The 21,033-nt window shown below is 40.9% G+C and overlaps 2 protein-coding genes across 3 annotated transcripts; one reads left to right on the top strand and one right to left on the bottom strand.

Moving 5' to 3' along the window:
• The first annotated feature begins 525 nt into the window (after nt 1–525).
• On the top strand, nt 526–2,381 carry LOC107779931 (arogenate dehydrogenase 1, chloroplastic). Of its 2 annotated transcripts, none has more exons than XM_075255015.1 (7): nt 526–844; nt 928–1,096; nt 1,215–1,370; nt 1,557–1,639; nt 1,716–1,785; nt 1,920–1,994; nt 2,079–2,381. In XM_075255015.1, the coding sequence occupies exons 1-7, from the start codon at nt 663–665 to the stop codon at nt 2,175–2,177; spliced, it is 834 nt and encodes a 277-aa protein (XP_075111116.1). In that variant the 5' UTR covers nt 526–662; the 3' UTR covers nt 2,178–2,381. The 2 variants fall into 2 exon arrangements, with proteins under 2 accessions (XP_075111116.1, XP_075111117.1); XM_075255016.1 differs by having other exon boundaries at nt 528–844; nt 2,085–2,381.
• Nucleotides 2,382–2,961: 580 nt separating this feature from the next.
• Nucleotides 2,962–20,830, bottom strand: LOC107779932 (protein RETICULATA-RELATED 5, chloroplastic-like). Its single transcript, XM_075255014.1, has 7 exons — nt 19,737–20,830; nt 19,309–19,438; nt 18,510–19,040; nt 5,405–5,512; nt 4,670–5,218; nt 4,212–4,325; nt 2,962–3,256 (listed from the first exon to the last, which is right to left on the bottom strand). The coding sequence occupies exons 1-7, from the start codon at nt 20,366–20,368 to the stop codon at nt 3,110–3,112; spliced, it is 2,211 nt and encodes a 736-aa protein (XP_075111115.1). The 5' UTR covers nt 20,369–20,830; the 3' UTR covers nt 2,962–3,109.
• Between the last annotated feature and the right edge of the window lie 203 nt (nt 20,831–21,033).

Below are 21,033 nucleotides of genomic sequence, written 5' to 3'. Positions count from 1 at the left end.
CTCAATTCTTTGCAACAACATCCAATCCAAACAAACAATGTCTTTTGAAAACCCAAATTCGAATTCAAAGCCTTGGCTATGGAAGAAATAATGGGATTTTGAAACAGAAATCGTGGGTGTGGGAAGGAAACGTGGGTGAAGGTGTGGGAATTGGAGAGAGAAACGTGGGAGGAGTGGTATTATAAGGAATATACGGTACCATTAAATTAGGAGTGTAATTAATACCCTTAAAAACCACTAATGGTATATAATTAGTAATTAAGTATACTAAATGTAATTATATCAAACCTTAAACATTGAGGGTAATATAATTTCCTATATGGCATAGGAATGTAAAAATTCCTAGATTTTAATGATAAACTTGTACGCAAAACCATATCCGATCTAGTTTGGTGCTTTTCATCGTCGGACAACCGAACACGACATCCCAGAAGGGACATTTAAAAAAGACGTAGAGTCGTTTCCGTTTCGGTCTTTTTTATAGCTAGCGTCCCGCGTTTGCTCGTCGCATCACAACATTTTGACCGGCCTCCCTGTACTGAGAAAAGTATAAGACGTGTCCGATTCATTAAACCCCACATTACTTGGTCAGATAAAACCCCATTAATTACGTACATCTTCTTCCTCGCCTTTGCCGCTGTTATCTTTTTCTCTCTCGCACCATGTCTCCTTCATCTTCTTCTTCGTCTTCCCAACAAAGAACTATGCGTATAGGCATAATTGGATTTGGTCCTTTCGCACAGTTTTTGACCAAAACCATGATAAAACAAGGCCATATAATCAGGGCTACTTCTAGATCAGATTATTCAGACTTGTGCGCAAATTTGGGTATCCTATTCTTCAGGTATATGCAGACGATTTCTCGATAATAAAGAATGAACAACTTTTCCAGCTAATGACTGCTTATGTTCATTTATTCACTTGCAGGGATATGGGTGCATTTCTTGAATCAGACAATGAGGTTATTATAATTAGCACGTCGATACTGTCTCTATCACGAGTTGTAGAGTCCATACCATTCCATTGTCTCAAGCGGCCTACACTTTTCGTTGATGTACTCTCAGTTAAAGAACACCCAAAAGATGTCCTTTTGCGAGTATGCAATTCACACCAACATTATTAATTTCAAGACTTTTGACTTCTGCAGCTTCACATACGTTTGTATGTTGAACAGTAATATGTCTAACAACGGTTGCATACTATGTGTTCGAAAGATATTGCCCGAGGAGTGCGACTTGCTGTGTACTCACCCAATGTTTGGACCACAAAGTGGAAAAGATGGATGGACTGATTTGACTTTTATGTACGACATGATTCGAATTAGAGATAAATCTCTGTGTTCCAGTTTTCTGCAAATATTCTCAAGTGAGGTAAGAAGTTCAAATATGCCCAAAGTTGTGTTCGTCAATGTTATTACTTTCTCATTGATTTTGGCTAGCTAGACTAGCATGGTTCATTCTATTACTAGCTCCTTGAGCTGAAATTCTCCTGTATTGACTGGAAAACTGAGGAAAGAGAACCCCATATCTGAGTATTGCACGAATCTTCTGTTGCAGGGGTGCAAAATGCTGGAAATGACTTGTGAAGAGCATGACAAATTGGCTGCTCGAAGTCAATTTCTGACTCACACAATTGGCAGGTAACTTGTGTCACCTACAACTGTAGAAAGAGGTCATCACAATTACCAACTACTATTAATCTTCTTCACCTAACAGGATCTTATCCGAAATGGAGGTTGAACCCACCCCCATAGACACGAAGGGATTTCAGAAACTTGTTCAAGTGGTAAATACAACATTGACTTGTACCTTTTCAAGATTATACTTGTAGCAAATTAAGCGTGTTTTTCCTCTAGAACTAACTTTCAACTTCTGAGATCTCTGGTTTTTTGTTACACACTAAAATTGGACAACATGCAGAAGGAGAGCTCAGTTAGAGATAGTTTTGATCTATTCAGCGGGCTATTCATACACAATAGGTTTGCCAGGCAACAGGTATAATACTATTTTCGTATTCTGCAACTGAATCATAATTTCTTAGTAGCAAAAAGAGAAGAAATGCTGAACATAAAAATGAAGGTGCAGATGAAAAATTTAGAAGTAGCAGTGGAGAAAACTAAACAGAAGCTTGAAGAGAGGTCGAAGGAGCTGCAGGATCCTATCATATCTAAGTTCTAGTCTGCTGAAGGATGCTAATGAATGGGAACTTTATAACTCGCTTTCTTGGTCTTGTAATGTTTCATTTGTTGTATCATTAAGATGATTTTGGTTGCATTGTTTACTAAAACATTTCGTGAGAACTCAGTTTCGACAATGTACTTCAAAAACGAAAGGCATTTGGTTAAAAACTGACAATAAAAATGTTTCATTGCCTTGTATCAAGATTATCTTTGTTTGCAACTTTTACTAAAACATTTCTTGAGAAGTCAATTTTGACAATGTACTCTAAAGTATTCTCAATTTATCCAAATCTCTGTAGCAACTATTTCTCAAGCACTAAATAATAAGCGGGAAAACAGCCATCAAAACTTGGCTTCTGCGCATCTTTCGCGTACATGTTTGTATCCTTTTCCTCTATTCCTCTTTTACTAGTCTACATTACCAAATGCTGGCGCATAGACGTACTTTGAGAGATAGGGCTCATCAATGATGTCCACCTCGCCATTTACAAGATTCTCAGTTTTTGTAAGTTAAGTACCTTGTATTCAGCAACTTAGATAAACAAAGTTTATCTCATTGTTCGGTGTTGATAGTATCAGATTGTCGCAGTAAGTTCCTATATTTCACTATCTTCAGCAAAAAAAAAATGCAATTTTAAAGTTTTAATTATTAATAAGGTGTCCAAGTGCAACTAAAGTCAATTGTGTTTAAACGTATCCAGTGCTGCTGTATTCGCTTAGAGGTATACAGTGCTCTAATGTAGCTTCAGCCAGCTTTTATTCTCGGCAAAGTAGATCGAGTCTATGAATCAAAAAGATTTATTGGACGTGTGTTTCAACTATGTATATATTGACATGCTAAAAGATGAATGATATACAGCAAAGAATCAAAACTGCTGCTTACAAGTTATGCTAGAAAGTAGAGGAGAAGATAAGGAAGTGACACTGTTACTATTGATTGTTGATTTCGTCAATATTGGTATCTTCTGGTGTATTGCAACCAACGGCAGCAGGATTTGCTGAATCTGGAGCAAGATCCGAAACTTGCTCACTCTTTTGAGCCTGCAATCCTGTAAGCCGTGCAAGGTCGATCCATTGCTGCGGAAGAAGAGATACAGAAGTATTAATTATTTGCAAACAGAAAATTACTTTATCACTAATGAGATGATAGGTAGATGAATGATCAGTAAAACGAAGAAAGGCGAATAACTTAAACGCTACAACGTTTACAGTAAGAAACAAACCAAATGTGAAATAGTCATTGAACTCTTATATTATGAATGAAATTGGCAAGAGGCTATGGGAGTGCAAGTTTGGGAGGTTAGAAAACAATGTGTGAGACCCGGGAATAACAGCATGTGAGGCATGAATTTGGATAATGGGAGAAATAAATAATAGTAGTATGATAGGGAAAATCCTATGGTTTTGAGAATTATCTGGTCCCTCTCATTCCCTTTTCTAGTTTCCTGTCCCACCTTCTCTGTTCTTCTTAGTCTCTCTCCTTATTTCTCTTTCAAGTGTAATTATGTTCCTACAGTCTAGTCCCTTAATTAGTACTTGTATTTGTTCAGTTCATTATTGGAGGATTTGCTTGGATCAGTAGGGCTCATTACCCTGGTTCGAATCTGATTTGTTTTGTTTGGTAACATTACTCGTTCATTGCATCTTACTTCAAAGCTACTGTGAGGTTAGAGGGATCTTCTCTTGAAAGAAAAGCAGTATCTCCTACTATGTTTCTAAGTGTCAATTTTTTTTTGCAAGAAAAAAAAAAGGCTAATTGGGAATGGAGCGGACGAAAGATAAAGACCAGGAAAATAATGGAAAAGAATGGGAAATTTGAATAAAAGGTTTTAAGTAGGGTAGAGGGACAGCCATATTATCCACTGAGTTCCGAACCATGCGCCAACTTGACCTCGAGAATTTCTCGATTATCATTACCACTAGCCTACATGACTAGTCACTGCGATACTCATAAAGAAGTTCATCATCGGTTACTCATAAGAAAAAGAAGAAAAAAAAAATTAACTTCAACGAATTTTAGGCCATATCTAACCTGGGTTCCCCAGTAGGAGTTGATCGTTCGAACAACAAAAGATAGCATATTTACAAGTAATGTTTGGTCCGCTAATTGATCTGCAATCCGGTGTTCTACTAATCCTGCAATAACCTGCATTTCAAGTATATTGTTATGTTTAGTTGAACCTAAAACACCTTAATAGGAAGTTAAGGAACTTGAAAAGGCACCAACCTATAGAACTAACAGTTCAATCATTGTTAGATAGGTATTCTAAAGTAACATCTACTATATGTTTGAGTGAACGCTCGTGTCAAACATATTAGTAAAAGATGAAGGGACCAAAGCGGATTAAGAATCAGATTTTTCCGTTCAATGGCCTTTCTTTTAAAACTTGAAAGGGATATATCCAATGAAAATAAATAATCATCATCTTGGATCTGAAAACAATGGTATGAAAGACTAAACTTTCAAGCATATGTGGATTTTTAAGGTACCTGATACCGTAGATTTGCAGATGTACCAAGAAATGATGAATACACAAGCGCTGTTTTCAGTATTGGAGACCGCTTGCTCTTTTGGATAGTAGTAAAGGTCGGATTTAAGGCTTTGCGTATTGCATACAAGATATTTGATGAAGCCACTGCGCCGATGCTAGAAACAAATCCTACACCGGTCAATTTAAGGCCACCAACAAGCACAGATGCAACTCTGTGGCTCATATTCCAATCCTTCCCAGCAAGATTTTTCTGAAAAGCATTATCTGGGATAGAACCCAGGAGGCCTTTCAATGCTTCCACGCTCTTAGGCGCATCAACATCATCAGCAACTGGCAAGAAAGAAATCGTTGGAGCAGGAAGCCACACTGTGAAAAAATCCACGACTATACCCCTGGCAGTGTCTGTAATAACATAATCAAGCTCTTCAAAGAAATTTTCTCTACGTTTCTCATACTGTGCCAAGAGAGTTGTTGTTATTGATATACTTTCTTCAATAGCTAATCGATGTAGAAATTTAGGATCGGCCAACAATCTCTCTCTAAAACCCTGCATCAGAACAAGTTTTTTTCAACTTCGACCAACTTAGCATTTTCTTTATACACAATTACAAGCGTAAAATAAACAAAATAAAGAGAGAAAAAATTTATCCTTTTTATTTAAGTTTTTCTTTCTTTATTCATGCTCTTTTCTCCTTCTGGTGGTGTAAAAATAGATGTTTATCATAGCACACACCTGAAAGCGATGAGTTAATTCTGAAATGAAAGGATATTGCTCTAGATCAAAAAAGTTCTGCAGCACTTCCGGAGACACCAGACCACGATCTAATCCATTTTGAAGATCCTGAAAAAAAAAGAATAAGTCGCTACTGTAATGAGATAAAGTTCCTCAGAGTGCAACTCAACAGAATACGCACAATTACTAGCATGTAAACATTTTCAACGGCTGCAGTACCAGATACTTTCAAGTTGCAAGTAGTGTATCTTAGTTGAAATTTGAAGCCATGGATAGTAATTACTTCGACTTTCTACTATGAAGTGTCAATTAACCACAACAGATGGGACATCAGGAAAACAGTAAGAGGAATATGTATTCCACAGATATTACCATTGTAGCTACAGGATCCGTGACTCTACAATCTCACGGAAACCCTGTGTCACGCCCCAACCTCGGGAGGCGCGACCGGCGCTCAATCGAGTGAACCCAACTGAGCAAGCCTCATAAAACACTACCCATCCAACTCAATATGAATAGGGAAACCATGCTTTCATTTATTTAGACAAGGAAAGATAGTACATTCAACATTTTAGTTCATTTTATATCACAACATTAAATCGTAGTTAAGTGTCCAAGATTCCATACAGTTATAGTTTAAAGGAAAGCAAGAGTACAAGGTTACAACATGGTTCATTGACCTATCCAATACCCGTACATAACCCACACAAACGTCTACGGAGCCTCTAAGGATATAAAAGACAGTGATAACAATGCCGGCAACAAGGCCCCGGCTATACCTCAAAATGGATGTCTATAACAAAAGGTGTACCACATGACCCCTTGAAGGAGGAAGGGGCTCACCAAGATTTTGAGAAAAGGATGCTCTGCTACACACGATCGGCACTATCCGCTATGGAGCCACCTACATTCATTTAAAAATGTAGCGCCCCCGGCAAATGGGACGTTAGTACCATGGAATAGTACTAGTATGTATAACTAAACACCATCTTGTTAGAAAAAACAACCATTCAAGAGTAAAGAGGAAATAGTAAAGGCAACAAAGTTTCAAATAAGCACCATGCCAACAATATAAGAAGGTTCACATGATTTCTACAGGGTTCTTGCAATTTTAGATTGGAGCACCCCACATTGTTGCATCATTATCCATATTACCACCGCTTCTGTGAGCGGAGTCCGATCACGGCCCGATCGGCTAAGTCGTCTCCCCGAGACGTTACCATTATTTCATTCACACCTTCCAGTTTCAATCATCAATACATTACCACCATGTGTATATATATATTATGGCGTCCGATCACGGTCCGATCAGCTAAGCTGTCTCCCCGAGACGTTACCATTTTCCGTTATTCATCTCATACCGATCTTCGGCTACACATGTATTAGTTTACCGGCGCTTGGGGCCACAATTTCCACGTTTCATAACTCACGTTTCACATTATTCCCATTTCCAACATTCACCTTGCCACTTAAAGTCATAGGCATATACAAAAGCAATTTAAGTCATAAGCATAGAAGGAAATTCATCAAGTTTGGCATGTTAGTTCCAAAGTAACCTTGGCATGACAGTTAGGCATTTAGCACATAAATCATGTTCTCCACACATCTTCCATTTACAAGAATAGCACATTAAACACATAAAGAAGTACTTACCACATACATTTTCACAACATCAATTCACTTAACATAACAAGCATTGCATCAGTCACGTTTCGAACTTACAACACTTACACGGGCACCATGGGAGCTCAATTTCTAAGAGGAGGGGGTTTTAGCCATACATACCTTGTTTAAGCTTTCCTTAAGTTACTATGACGTTCCGGAAATTCTAGAAACCCCAATCTACTTTGAGACATAACAAAATTGAACACAAATTAGGAAGGTATTCATGGTTTCAGCTTGTTTGAGCATTTTATCAAACACTTGTTGTGCATCTTGATTTCAAATCTCTTTTACAAGGTTTCCTTCATTTCCCAACCCAATCTTTACTTATTTATGTTCAACAATCTTTCCACAAACCTAATTTGTACATGCATGTATACATAATAGTATTACACCCAAGAATCATACCTCAATATCCCATCTTATACCCCAAACTCGAAATTAAAGTCTAATGTATAGAATCTTACCTCTTAGATGAAGAACTTGTGATTGGGTTCTTTGATTCTTGAAAATTGATGCAAGATTGGATGATTGAATGTTGGGTTCCTCCTTCTCTCTCTAAAATGCTCTCAACTCTCTCTAAAATTAGTAGAAAAATGACCCCAAATGAAGCCCCAAAGACTATATATTAAAATGGGGTCGGGTTATAAAAATTTAGAAAATTGGAGCCCGAGTCAGGTCTGCGATCTCATTTGCGATTGCAAAGTGGAAATGCGGCCCGCAGAATGGACCGCAAAGCGCTCCCAAAATCTGAACATTTTGTCTGGGTATGCTGCAAAAATGCAGTCCGCATACCCGTTCTGCGGTCGCATAATGCACCGCAGAACTGCTCCTTACAAAATCCCAAGGAAATTATGCGACGACTATGCAGTCCACATATCGGTTATGCGATCGCATAGTGGACCGCATATTTAACCTTAAATTTGACTAACACACTGACTCACTTTGCGGTGACTATGCCCCCTATGCGGTTCGCATACCTGATATGCGACCGCATTCTCGACCGCAAAATCGCACTTCTCTGGAAAACATTATTTCTTAGACTTTTTAATGCATTGTATCCACAGGGGTCCGAACCGCGGCGAGCAAGCTCGCTGCGAAGAATTTTTTTTTTTTTGTGAACCCTAACACATGCTCCTAACTTGGCACCACGGGATTCGGGGTTCTGAGTAGGAAATTCACGGGACCTTACATCCTCCCCACTTAAGATCATTCGTCCTCGAATGAGGATCAAGGTTCACTTATTAACAGTCTTAGTGCAATCTTCTGGTCTTTATAACCTGAAACATGTTGCCAGTCCCCAAATTTAGCTAACTCCCTATATTTCCGAAAATTTCGCTAGAGTTTCCTTTGTATTTAGGCCTATCCACCTGTCAGAGAGCCCCAGAAACATATCCTAGCAGCGGGTACACATTCCATGGATATAAGGCGACATAACTCGTACAATACTAACCATGGCCGCATTGGCAACACGTATATATATAACCAAAACATGACAGTTTTACATAGATCAAATCAGAAGATAAGAGTTCATAGGAGCTAAGTGCATAAAAGCTATTACATGACTATTCGAACAAATGTGGGTACTTCTTTTTCATCTCATCCTTGGCTTCCCAAGTGGCTTCCTCAACTTGCTGGTTTCGCCATAACACTTTCACGGATGCAATTTCCTTATTCCTCAATTTCCGAACTTGTCTATCAAGAATGGCAACTGGAACTTCTTCATATGACAGCTCTTCATTAACCTCAATAGTCTCAACTAGCACAATAGAGGATGGATCTCCCACTACCTTTCTCAACATGGACACATGAAAAACCGGGTGTACCATTGACATCTCGGGTGGCAGCTCGAGCTCGTATGCCACCTGACCAATCCTCTGAAAGATTTTGTACGGTCCGACATACCTCGACTCAATTTTCCCTTCTTTCCGAACCGCATGATGCCCTTCATAGGGGAAACCTTCAGAAATACCCAATCATCTTCTTTGAACTCTAAATCTCTGCGACGCACATCCGAATAGGATTTTTGGCGACTCTGAGCAGTTTTCAATCTCTCCTTAATAATCTTGACTTTCTCCATGGCCTGATGCACGAGGTCCGGCCCTATCAATTCCGCTTCTCCAACTTCGAACCACCCAATGGGAGACCTACATCTCCTACCATACAGTACTTCGAATGGTGCCATCTGGATACTAGCGTGGAAGCTGTTGTTTTAAGCAAATTCTATGAGTGGCAAATGGTCATCCTAACTACCCTTAAAATCAAGAGTACAAGCGCGCAACATGTCTTCAAGCGTCTGAATAGTCCGCTATGCTTGACCATCGGTTTGTGGATGAAAAGCTGTGCTAAGATTTACCTGCGTACCCAAACCTTGCTGAAACTTCTTCCAAAAGTTGGCTGTGAACTGAGCCCCTCGATCTGAAATGATTGAGACTGGAGTGCCATGTAACCTGACTATTTCTTTGATATACAACTGAGCATACCGTTCCATTGTGTCGATAGATTTGACTGGCAGGAAGTGCGCTGACTTTGTGAGTCGATCAACAATCACCCAAATTGAGTCAAACTTGCGCGGAGTGCGTGGTAACCCTACCACAAAATCCATGTTGATCATCTCCCATTTCCACATTGGAATTGCTATGCTTTGAGCCAATCCACCGGGCCTTTGGTATTCGGCCTTTACTTGCTGACAATTCGGACATTTTGCCACAAAGTCCGCCACATCTTTCTTCATGTTATTCCACCAATAAATTTCCTTGAGATCATGATACATTTTCGTGGAACCTGGGTGCACGGAATACCTGGAAGTGTGAGCTTCTGCCATGATCCTTTCCCGAAGACCGTCGGTATTAGGAACACATAGGCGGTCTTGGTACCGTAGGGTACCATCATTCATGCCAAAGGAAAAAGCTGTGGTTTTGTGTTTGAGAATCCCCTCTCTCAGTTGTGCTAACAACGGATCCACGAATTGCTTCTCTTTCACCTCTGCCACAAGCGATGATTCAGCCCTATTATGCACGATTACCCCTCCTTCATTAGAGTCAGCAAGGCGAACTCCCAAACTAACCAACTGGTGAACCTCCCTGGCCAATGTCCTCTGATGGGCCTCCAAATGAGCTAAACTTCCCATGGATTTTCGACTAAGAGCATCCGCTACAACATTAGCCTTTCCCGGGTGATAGAGGATATCCATGTCATAGTCTTTGAGTAACTCTAGCCATCTTCTCTGTCTCAGATTCAACTCTTCTGTTTGAAAATATATTGGAGGCTCTTATGATCCGTAAATATATCCACATGGACCCCATACAAATAATGTCGCCAAATCTTTAGCGCAAACACCACTGTCGCAAGCTCTAAGTTATGAGTTGGATAGTTCTTTTCATGATTCTTGAGTTGTCTAGAAACGTAGGCTATAACCTTGCCGTGTTGCATTAATACACACCCAAGCCCGATCCAGGAAGCATCGCAATATACCACAAATCCCTCTGTACCCTCTGGTAGGGTTAACACCGGCGTTGTAGTCAGTCTTGATTTCAATTCCTGGAAGCTCCTTTCACAAGCATCGGACCACTGGAACTTAACTGCTTTCTGGGTCAATTTAGTCAATGGAGAGGCAAGAGTAGAAACCCCTCCACAAATCTTCGGTAGTACCCATCCAAACCTAAGAAACTGCGAATCTCTGTTGGAGTGGTAGGCCTAGGCCAATTCTTCACTGCCGCAATCTTTTGAGGATCAACCATAATTCCTCCCCTGGAGACGACATGACCCAAGAACGTGACAGATTCAAGCCAAAATTCACACTTCGAAAACTTAGCATACAGTTGATGTTGCTGAAGGGTCTGCAGAACTGCCCTGAGATGGTTAGCATGATCCTCTTGACTTCGGGAATATACGAGAATATCATCAATGAATACTATCACCAAGGAGTCTAGAAATGGCTTGAAGACTCGATTCATAAGATCCATGAAAGTTGCCGGGGCATTTGTTAGCCCAAAAGACATTACCAGAAATTCAAAGTGCCCATACCGAGTCCTGAAAGCTGTCTTTGGAATATCCTGCTCCCTTATCTTCAATTGATGATACCCGGACCGCAAGTCAACCTTTGAAAAACACACAGCACCCTGCAATTGATCAAACAAGTCATCTATCCTAGGAAGGGGATATTTATTTTTAATTGTGACTTTGTTGAGTTGCCGGTAGTCAATACACATCCGTAGCGAACCATCTTTCATCTTTACAAACAAGACCGGTGCGCCCCACGGTGACACACTCGGCCAGTTGAAACCCTTTTCTAGCAAATCCTTTAATTGTTCCTTTAGCTTTTTCAATTCCGCCGGTGCCATTCTGTAAGGTGGAATTGATATAGGCTGTGTGCCTGGCATCACATTGATCCCAAAGTCAATCTCCCTGTCTGGTGGAACCCTAGGGAGCTCATCTGGAAGGACATCCAGAAATTTATTCACAACAGGTAGGGACTCAAGGCTAGGTGCCTCGGCATCGGTGTCTGTAACATGGACTAAATGATAGATACACCCCTTCTTGATCATCTTTGTGGCCTTAAGGTAAGAAATAAACCGACCCTTAGGCACTACATTATCTCTCTTCCATTCAACCACGGGCTCATTAGGAAACTCAAGCCACATAGCTCTAGTTCGACAATCAAGCTTGGCAATACATGAATAGAGCCAATCCATTCCAATTATTACATCGAAATCCACCATCCCTAGTTCAATAAGATCGGCCATGGTATTCCTACCACGCACCGTGACAACACAACTTCTATAAACTCGAGTAGCCAAAATCGACTCACCAACCGAAGTAGATACTGAGAAAGGTTCATGAAGCTGCTCTGGTTCTATCCCAAATTCCATAGCAACAAAAGGGGTAACATATGACAGGGTGGAACCGGGGTCAATAAGTGCATACACATCATGAGATTGGACAGTCAGAATACCTATAACAACATCTGGGGAAGCCTCTACAGTCTGGCGTCCACTCATAGCATAGAACCGGCTGGACCCTCCTGAACTCTGTGTACCACCCCTAGCTACACCACGCCCTGCGGGTGCTGGGGTACCTTGAGCTGGAGAGGGGGCTGAAGATGTAGAAACTGCTGAACCGGATGAATGTGCTATGCCCCTACCTGCTCCCTGGCGAGATGCATGACAATACCTTTGAATGTGGCCCCTCATCCTGCATCCATAGCACACGGGTAACTCCAAGTAGCAAACCCCTGAATGCATCTTCCCGCACTTGGGGCGTGGGGACCTCTACTGCTGCTGGGGTCTCTCTCCTGACCGACCCCGCTGATAGGATCCTCTGTTGCCCTGACTGGGCCTGAAACGACTCCACTGCTGCTGCTGGCTGGGCCCTGATGGCGGTGCAGTAGCTGAAGACTGTGCAACAGACTGGGACGGTCCTGATGATCCTCCCTGAAAAGCTGGTCTTCCCCCACCCAGTGACTCACCCATGTTGCCCGCAGACCGGGTCTTTCTGTTACCCTCTCTCTCCATTCTGTTCTTCAGTTTGCGGTTCTCTGTAGCCTGAGCAAACACACCATCTTCCCATAATTCATGTCAAAATTCAAGGCAGTTGTAGAAGACTCATTAATGGTCAAAGGATTAAGGCCCTGAACAAACCGACGCACCCTAGCCTCCATTGTGGGCAACATGTGAATAGCATATTTGGACACGCGAGCAAACTCCATGTGGTACTCCCACACACTTCTGCTACCCTGTTTCAGATTTTCGAACTCCGCTGCATGGGTTGCGCTTGTCTCAACAGCAGAAAATGATCTATAAAGGCATCAGCGAACTCACTCCACCTCGCCGGAGGGCTCCCCTCCTCACGGGAATCTTCCCATAACTCAAACCATGAATAGGCCACCCCTTTCAAGCGGTAGGCAGCCAACTCTACTCCTTCTGCCTCAGTTGCACGCATAACCCTGAGGGTCTTGTGCATCTCATCAATAAAATCCTGAGGGTCTTCTTCTGGATTGGCACCTGTAAACACCGGAGGGTCTAACTGAAGAAATCTGTTCACTCTGGAACTAGTAGAATCCCCTTGCTGGCTGGATGAACTAGGCGCAACATTCGACCTCTAGGCCTGGGAGGCCACTAGCTGGGTCAACATCTGAATAGCTCTCCTAAGATCCCCATCCGAAATACCAGAACCGGAAGCTGGAGCTAGAGGCGGGATAGGAGTATCAACGGGAGGGATGGTGGTACCCTCCACGGGTGTGGGAACTGGGGTAGTCTGCTCTGGAGTAGAAGAACCAGGCAGAGCATTAGCAAGGCGGCTACCCTCATCCACAGTATCAAGCAGTGAATCATCAGCCACTACTGAGGTGGCATTAGCTGCTTGGCCAGTTCTCGCTTTCTTCTTAGGTATCATTTACTAAAAGATAGAACATTGCACTGATTAGAGAGGGACAGTTTCACCGCACGATCCAGAACATCAAAGAAGGGTGTTATTCCTAAATGCCCAAGTAGCCTCCAATTTATAGATGTGGTCGACTACACACCGATAAGAAGGGCTCTACTAGACACGGCTCCGAGACATCCTAGGACACTTCCAAACCTTAGGCTCTGATACCAAGTTTGTCACGCCCCACCTCGGGAGGCGCGACCGGTGCTCAATCGAGTGAACCCAACTGAGCAAGCCTCATAAAACACTACCCATCCAACTCAATATGAATAGGGAAACTATGCTTTCATTTTAGACAAGGAAAGATAGTACATTCAACATTTTAGTTCATTTTATATCACAACATTAAATCGTAGTTAAGTGTCCAAGATTCCACACAGTTATAGTTTAAAGGAAAGCAAGAGTACAAGGTCACAACATGGTTCATTGACCTATCCAATACCCGTACATAACTCACACAAACGTCTACGGAGCCTCTAAGGATACAAAAGACAGTGATAACAACGCCGGCAACAAGGCCCCGGCTATACCTCAAAATGGATATCTATAACAAAAGGTGTACCACATGACCCCTTGAAGGAGGAAGGAGCTCACCAAGATTTTGAGAAAAGGATGCTCTGCTACATACGATCGGTACTATCCACTATAGAGCCACCTACATTCATTTAAAAATGTAGCGCCCCGGCAAAAGGGACGTTAGTACCATGGAATAGTACTAGTATGTATAACTAAACACCATCTTGTTAGAAAGAACAACCATTCAAGAGTAAAGAGGAAATAGTAAAGGCAACAAAGTTTCAAATAAGCACCATGCCAACAATATAAGAAGGTTCACATGATTTCTACAGGGTTCTTGCAATTTTAGATTGGAGCACCCCACACTGTTGCATCATTATCCATATTACCACCGCTTCTGTGAGCGGAGTCCGATCGCGGCCCGATCGGCTAAGTCGTCTCCCCGAGACGTTACCATTATTTCATTCACACCTTCCAGTTTCAATCATCAATACATTACCACCATGTGTATATATATATCATGGCGTCCGATCACGGTCCGATCAGCTAAGCTGTCTCCCCGAGACGTTACCATTTTCCGTTATTCATCTTATACCGATCTTCGGCTACACATGTATTAGTTTACCGGCGCTTGGGGCCACAATTTCCACGTTTCATAACTCACGTTTCACATTATTCCCATTTCCAACATTCACCTTGCCACTTAAAGTCATAGGCATATACAAAAGCAATTTAAGTCATAAGCATAGAAGGAAATTCATCAAGTTTGGCATGTTAGTTCCAAAGTAACCTTGGCATGACAGATAGGCATTTAGCACATAAATCATGTTCTCCACACATCTTCCATTTATAAGAATAGCACATTAAACACATAAAGAAGTACTTACCACATACATTTTCACAACATCAATTCACTTAACATAACAAGCATTGCATCAGTCACATTTCGAACTTACAACACTTACACGGGCACCATGGGAGCTCAATTTCTAAGAGGAGGGGGTTTTAGCCATACATGCCTTGTTTAAGATTTCCTTAAGTTACTATGACGTTCCGGAAATTCTAGCAACCCCAATCTACTTTGAGACATAACAAAATTGAACACAAATTAGGAAGGTATTCATGGTTTCAGCTTGTTTGAGCATTTTATCAAATACTAGTTGTGCATCTTGATTTCAAATCTCTTTTACAAGATTTCCTTCATTTCCCAACCCAATCTTTACTCATTTATGTTCAACAATCTTTCCACAAACCTAATTTGTACATGCGTGTATACATAATAGTATTACACCCAAGAATCATACCTCAATACCCCATCTTATACCCCAAACTCGAAATTAAAGTCTAATGTATAGAATCTTACCTCTTAGATGAAGAACTTGTGATTGGTTTCTTTGATTCTTGAAAATTGATGCAAGATTGGATGATTGAATGTTGGGTTCCTCCTTCTCTCTCTAAAATGCTCTCAACTCTCTCTAAAATCAGTAGAAAAATGACCCCAAATGAAGCCCCAAAGACTATATATTAAAATGGGGTCGGGTTATAAAAATTTAGAAAATTGGAGCCCGAGTCAGGTTTGCGATCGCAAAGTGGAAATGCGGCCCGCATAATGGACCGCAAAAGTGCTCCCAAAATCTGAACATTTTGTCTGGGTATGCTGCAAAAATGCAGTCCGCATACCCGTTCTGCGGTCGCATAATGCACCACAGAACTGCTCCTTACCAAATCCCAAGGAAATTATGCGACGACTATGTGGTCCGCATATCGGTTATGTGATCGCATAGTGGACCGCACATTTAACCTTAAATTTGACTAACACACTGACTCACTTTGCGGTGACTATGCCCCTTATGCGGTCCGCATACCTGATATGCGACCGCATTCTCGACCGCAAAATCGCACTTCTCTGGAAAACATTATTTCTTAGACTTTTTAATGCACTGTTCAATCCAAAGGGGTCCGAACCGCGGCGAGCGAAGAATTTTTTTTTTTGTGAACCCTAACACATGCTCCTAACTTGGCGCCACGGGATTCGGGGTTCTGAGCAGGAAATTCACGGGGCCTTACACCCTATTAAAAAAGTGCTATAGCTCCCAGGGATTTGGTTCAAAGGCAAATAAGCACAGAGCGGAATGTGTTGTAGGGGCACGTCACGAGTGCGAATCCTGATTAGTGAAGGAGAAGGGTAAAAAGTGAGCCTAGTGTCACCAAGTTTTGAAGCTGAAAAAAGCAAGGATATTTGGTTATAAGAAAAAGTGCTGATTGATTCAAATACACAAATGAAAAAAATACGTGCTTCCATAATGAAGTTTCTTACCAAATACTTCCAACAGTTCCTTGTGCCACTTAGTTCAATTTTATCTCAATTACTTTCTACCATTATGAAGATGTGATATATTACACCCGGAAAGACAAGCCCTGTGTCACTCTCACTTATTGATCAAAAACTAAAAGGACAAGCCCCTTTTTACTAATGCTTTTGGGACCCAAATGTTTAACGGGCATTATTATCCAAACTCAAACTTGGTTGTAGTATACGAAAGTAGCAGGGTGTTGCGGTTTATTGGTCGGAATAGCAATTATCCTGTAATGAATTATGAAACTTGTAACCCCTTTACTTCTGGAATTATTTAGTACATTTGCAGTAAGAGATTTTTCAATTAACACCTAATATTTTGTGCATCCATTAAATGCCCAGGAAGCCATGTTCAAAAAAATAAAAATAAAGGCAGCCCTGTGCACTAAGCTCCAGTTATGTGCGGGGCCCGGAGAAGGGCCAAACTACCTTAGGTATTATGCACGCAGCCTTACCTAGCATTTTTGCAAGCGGCTATTTTAGCGGCTTGAACCCTTGACCTCTTGGTCACATAGCGTCAACTTTTACCGGTGCGCCAAGCCATGTCCACAAAATGTGATAGAAAAGTTTATGATGAGTAACTTCAAAAAAAATTGTGGGATCTAGTTTACTACTGAGATGAAAATATGACCGATGTTTGCTAAAGCAGAGAAGATGAAAATATGACCGATGCTTGCTAAAGCAGAGAAGATACCTAACAAATAAACAAGCAGAGGTATCAAAAACCAATTCAATACAGCAGATAGAACGAAGAAAGTTGCATCTAATGACCTTTAACACACTATTCACGGGTCAAGGTTGTGGTAAATGGTATAAATGCCACCAGTGCAGGACTCTTATTATACAAGGAGTGGGTCTTGTAGTATGAAAGTTATTGCCACTTGAAAAGATGGTTTCAAAAATGAAGTAGACGTGAGCAGATGTAGCCTAGTGGTTAATGAAGTGGTGCGAACCTTGGAGACCAGGGTTCAAATCCTAGCAGAGACAAAATACAATAGGTTATTTCTTGATGAAGAAAACACTAGGTTCTTTCTTCCCATTTGCCTATGCTTTAGTGGCTAGATTCAAGCAGAATCGGTGCTGGTGGGAGGTAGCAGCCTTGGCGCATAAGTTGGCCCGAACACCATCATCATAAGAAAATGAAGTAGATGTGATGCACATGAGAGAAACTAGACGGTGCTTCCGGAACATGATAATTGCAATTCTGGGAAGGGTAGGATTCAATCAGAAAAGTTCTTCTCCACAGTACTAAAAGTCCATTTGCAAATGGAATTCATTTTAATAAGTGAGAAATATCTAATTGCTAATGGGCCCAGAGGCAAGTCAAGCTAGACAGGATCTTAGGGAATCAGATAAAGCAGCCAAGGAGAGAGCATTGGACATGGACCAGAGTGAACTGATGCATAATTTTCAATTCAGTAACTGGTCTTAATCACGAACATGAACCTCATACATCGAATATAGTGCTGTTTGAGGTTATAGGATATCCTTCACATATAGAATATACCTCGCAAAGACAACATGCGATAGTAAGAAAACGTTATGTTGAACCAGATCAAGATAAGGTAGAGTGAAGATTCCCATCTCTGGTTACTGACTGAGAGCAGGATTCTGCAGCCAAATGATCTCAGGTCCTTCATTAGATATAAGTCTCTTCAGAAAGCATAATCACAAATCTCCAGGTGGAAATATTCTCTACAAATGTGGTATGGATGTCTTGGCCTAAAACTTTTCCAAGATTTATAAGAGGTTCGGTAATTTGTATATTTTTCGCCATACTGAATGTTAGTGCATTCTAAAGATATTCTATTAATCTATTAACTTCATCTGACAAGCTTTTGGTGTAAAGAAGCAAGCTTTTCTTTTTTCATCATTTCTTCAATTTCTATAACGTACAAGCTAAGAAATTTGGTTTTGAAACCCCAACTCTGAAGAACTCAGGTAGAAGGAGCATTGGTAGATCTTGTAAAGCATAACTGATTTTTTTGGTTAATAACTTCAAGCTCCATATCAGAAGCTTGACAGACTCAGTTAGCAGGAGACTATCTGTTTTAATGATTCAATCTGTATGTTTGACTGCAGCCAAATGTGAGTTTTGGAAGCTGATTAGTTAAAGTCCTTCACCTTGAAGCATAAATGACTAACCTGTGGTAAGGCATCTCGTCTCCTGCCAGCTGCATTCATCACACGGGCAATTTCTGCACGATCAAAACAATTTCTGCTACAAGGTCTAGCTGCGGAGTACCACAAGAAATCAGCAACAGGAACTTCTCCCTCCCTCCTTAACCATTGTCTTTCAGGGTCAAGTAGTAAAACAATTTGATTTTTCTTTTGTATCTTCCTTGAAATTCTAGCAGGCACTCCAGTCCCTCTTGATCCATACATGACATGGGTAGCACCTGTGACAACAACAAGCATACCAGCTGCTCCATCATCCATCACTGCTTGTAAAACTATCTGGGACATGTTGTACTCCTCAACAACTCTTGCTTGTGCAGAGAGATACGAGCTTGGTCCAAAAGGAGTAGGCTGGTTCAGCAGATTTACATCAATGGATGATCTGCGTGACATTGACGTAAAGCCTGAGATGAAACCTGAACCAGCTGGAGGAGCATATTTCTTATGATCAGCTTTTGAAAGCCCCTGAATACCTTCTGCTTGAACTGTTCGTAGGACCTAATCCAGAAAAAAACAAGAAAATTTATCATTTCCACATGAAACTTATGAAGCTAGAAAAAGTTGATCAATGCAGAGCACTTAAAGGAAGTGAAAAGAATTGGAATTTTAAGAACGAAGAGATCTTTTATGATAATAAAAGGAGTCCATCCTTTTTATGCTGAATATCATTCATAGGTACTATTGTTTGCTGCTTTTTCCTCTGGATTCAGAAATATTTCTAGTTCATGCCCGTCAACTAATAGATGAAAACACAGATAATAAGTACCTCTAGCGGCAAACCACATGCGACCAGCCGAACCCCATTGTCGCGACAATAACTTAGTAAGGGCTCATACTCCTGCCAATATTGAGTTGGCCAATGTGCTACATAAGATTTTAAACTCTCTCCATCTATCCTGCAATATCAAGTCCATAACATCAGATACTGTCTCATACAAATATCTCAATGCAACTATTTCATGTGAAAATTTCTCTATATATTATAGATGTAACAAGTGGACTATAACAAACTCTTTGATAACGATATCGCATTAACCCTAAACAAGGTTTATTTCAGGGGCGGAGCTAGCTTGAAGGAAGGAGGTTCAATTGAATCACCTTCATTGAAATATTATACTGTGCAGATAGGGCAAAAAATAGTTTTTATTTTATTTTCAATAACCAATTATGGAAATACTGGCAGGGAATTCTAACCTTCTAGCGATGTATTGATTGAGTTGTTGTTGTAAATTAGAGGGAAATGCTTCTAAAGCCAATGAAATGGGTCGCTCTGCTTCAGCGCATCTCTTCCTCATATTCTTCACAATCTCCAGCTCCAATTCCTTATCATCTCGAGTCGGAACTTGCTCGGCTTCGCCTAAATACACAACCCGAGCATTCATGAGCTTCTCCCACACCTTCTTCTTGTCCTTCCCCAAAGCCAACGGCTCTCCTATTACCGTCGCGTCATAAATCCTCGAATTTATCACTTCCTCTTTCTTTTCCTCCGCCTTAACTGCCGGAGCAGGCGACGGAGTCTCAGCTGTAGTCACCGGAGTAGACGGCGTACTCTCCGGCGGCGGCTTGTCGTCCGCTCTGGACACTGCCGACCGAAGAGCACAAGCTCCGATTGTAAGTAAAGGCATGAGCAGTACATTACGCCTTGTAGCCGAGGAACTAATTACCTCGGCGGAGTTATCGGTACCGTCGGCCGAACAACGGACTGAAATGCTGACGTGGAAATTGAGTCTTTTGAATATATGTTTCCGCCGGAGTAAAGTAGCCGGTGGAACATGTAGTTGAAGTGATCTAAAAGAGATACAACGGCTTGTTGAGTGGGCCTTCATTTTTCCAGTTGAAGGCTTAAGAAATCTGCAACAATTTTCTTTCTTTTATGTACTTGATTGAAAAATAAATGAAATATATGGAAAGAACAAGAAATGAGACCGAAAATAGTTATTTGTATCCCATCCTTGTACCAAATGACATGTCCATAATATACGTTTTAGAAGTGTCTAATGACAATTTAGGTGTATTTAGATTATTTCATCCGAATGACTCTGTCCACCAAAGTATGTTCATAATATATATCTTTCTATAAGGTTTCTCATTTAATCAAAAATAGTTAACAATAATCTATTTGGATGTTATGTTGGTTATACTGCACCATGAGAAAAGAAGAAGAAAAAAAAAAGAAAATGATGGGCAAAAATCCAGGATTTGATATGACCCAATTGATTTTTGTTTTTTGCTGGTTGATGGATCTTTTGATGCATATTCCTACGTGTACTTGACGAAGGTTTGATTTTTGGTAGTCTTTTTCTGGTTGTGATTTTGCCTTTTTATTTCATTATTTCCATTTCTGTATGTATATTTGGAAATCAAAGGTTGCTTACCTGTCGGATATGCACAATACGAGTGGTCGCATGAACCAACTAATTTTTGTGGCCTTTGAAGTACAACGTCAGTAACAATTGCCAACTTGCTACATAATGTTTTCGAGTGATTACCT

This window comes from Nicotiana tabacum, chromosome 6 (assembly GCF_000715075.1).
Source record: "Nicotiana tabacum cultivar K326 chromosome 6, ASM71507v2, whole genome shotgun sequence".
Classification (NCBI taxonomy): Eukaryota; Viridiplantae; Streptophyta; class Magnoliopsida; order Solanales; family Solanaceae; genus Nicotiana; species Nicotiana tabacum.
The sequence above is the reverse complement of the archived record's forward strand: the minus strand, read 5'-3'. Positions and strand labels throughout refer to the sequence as shown.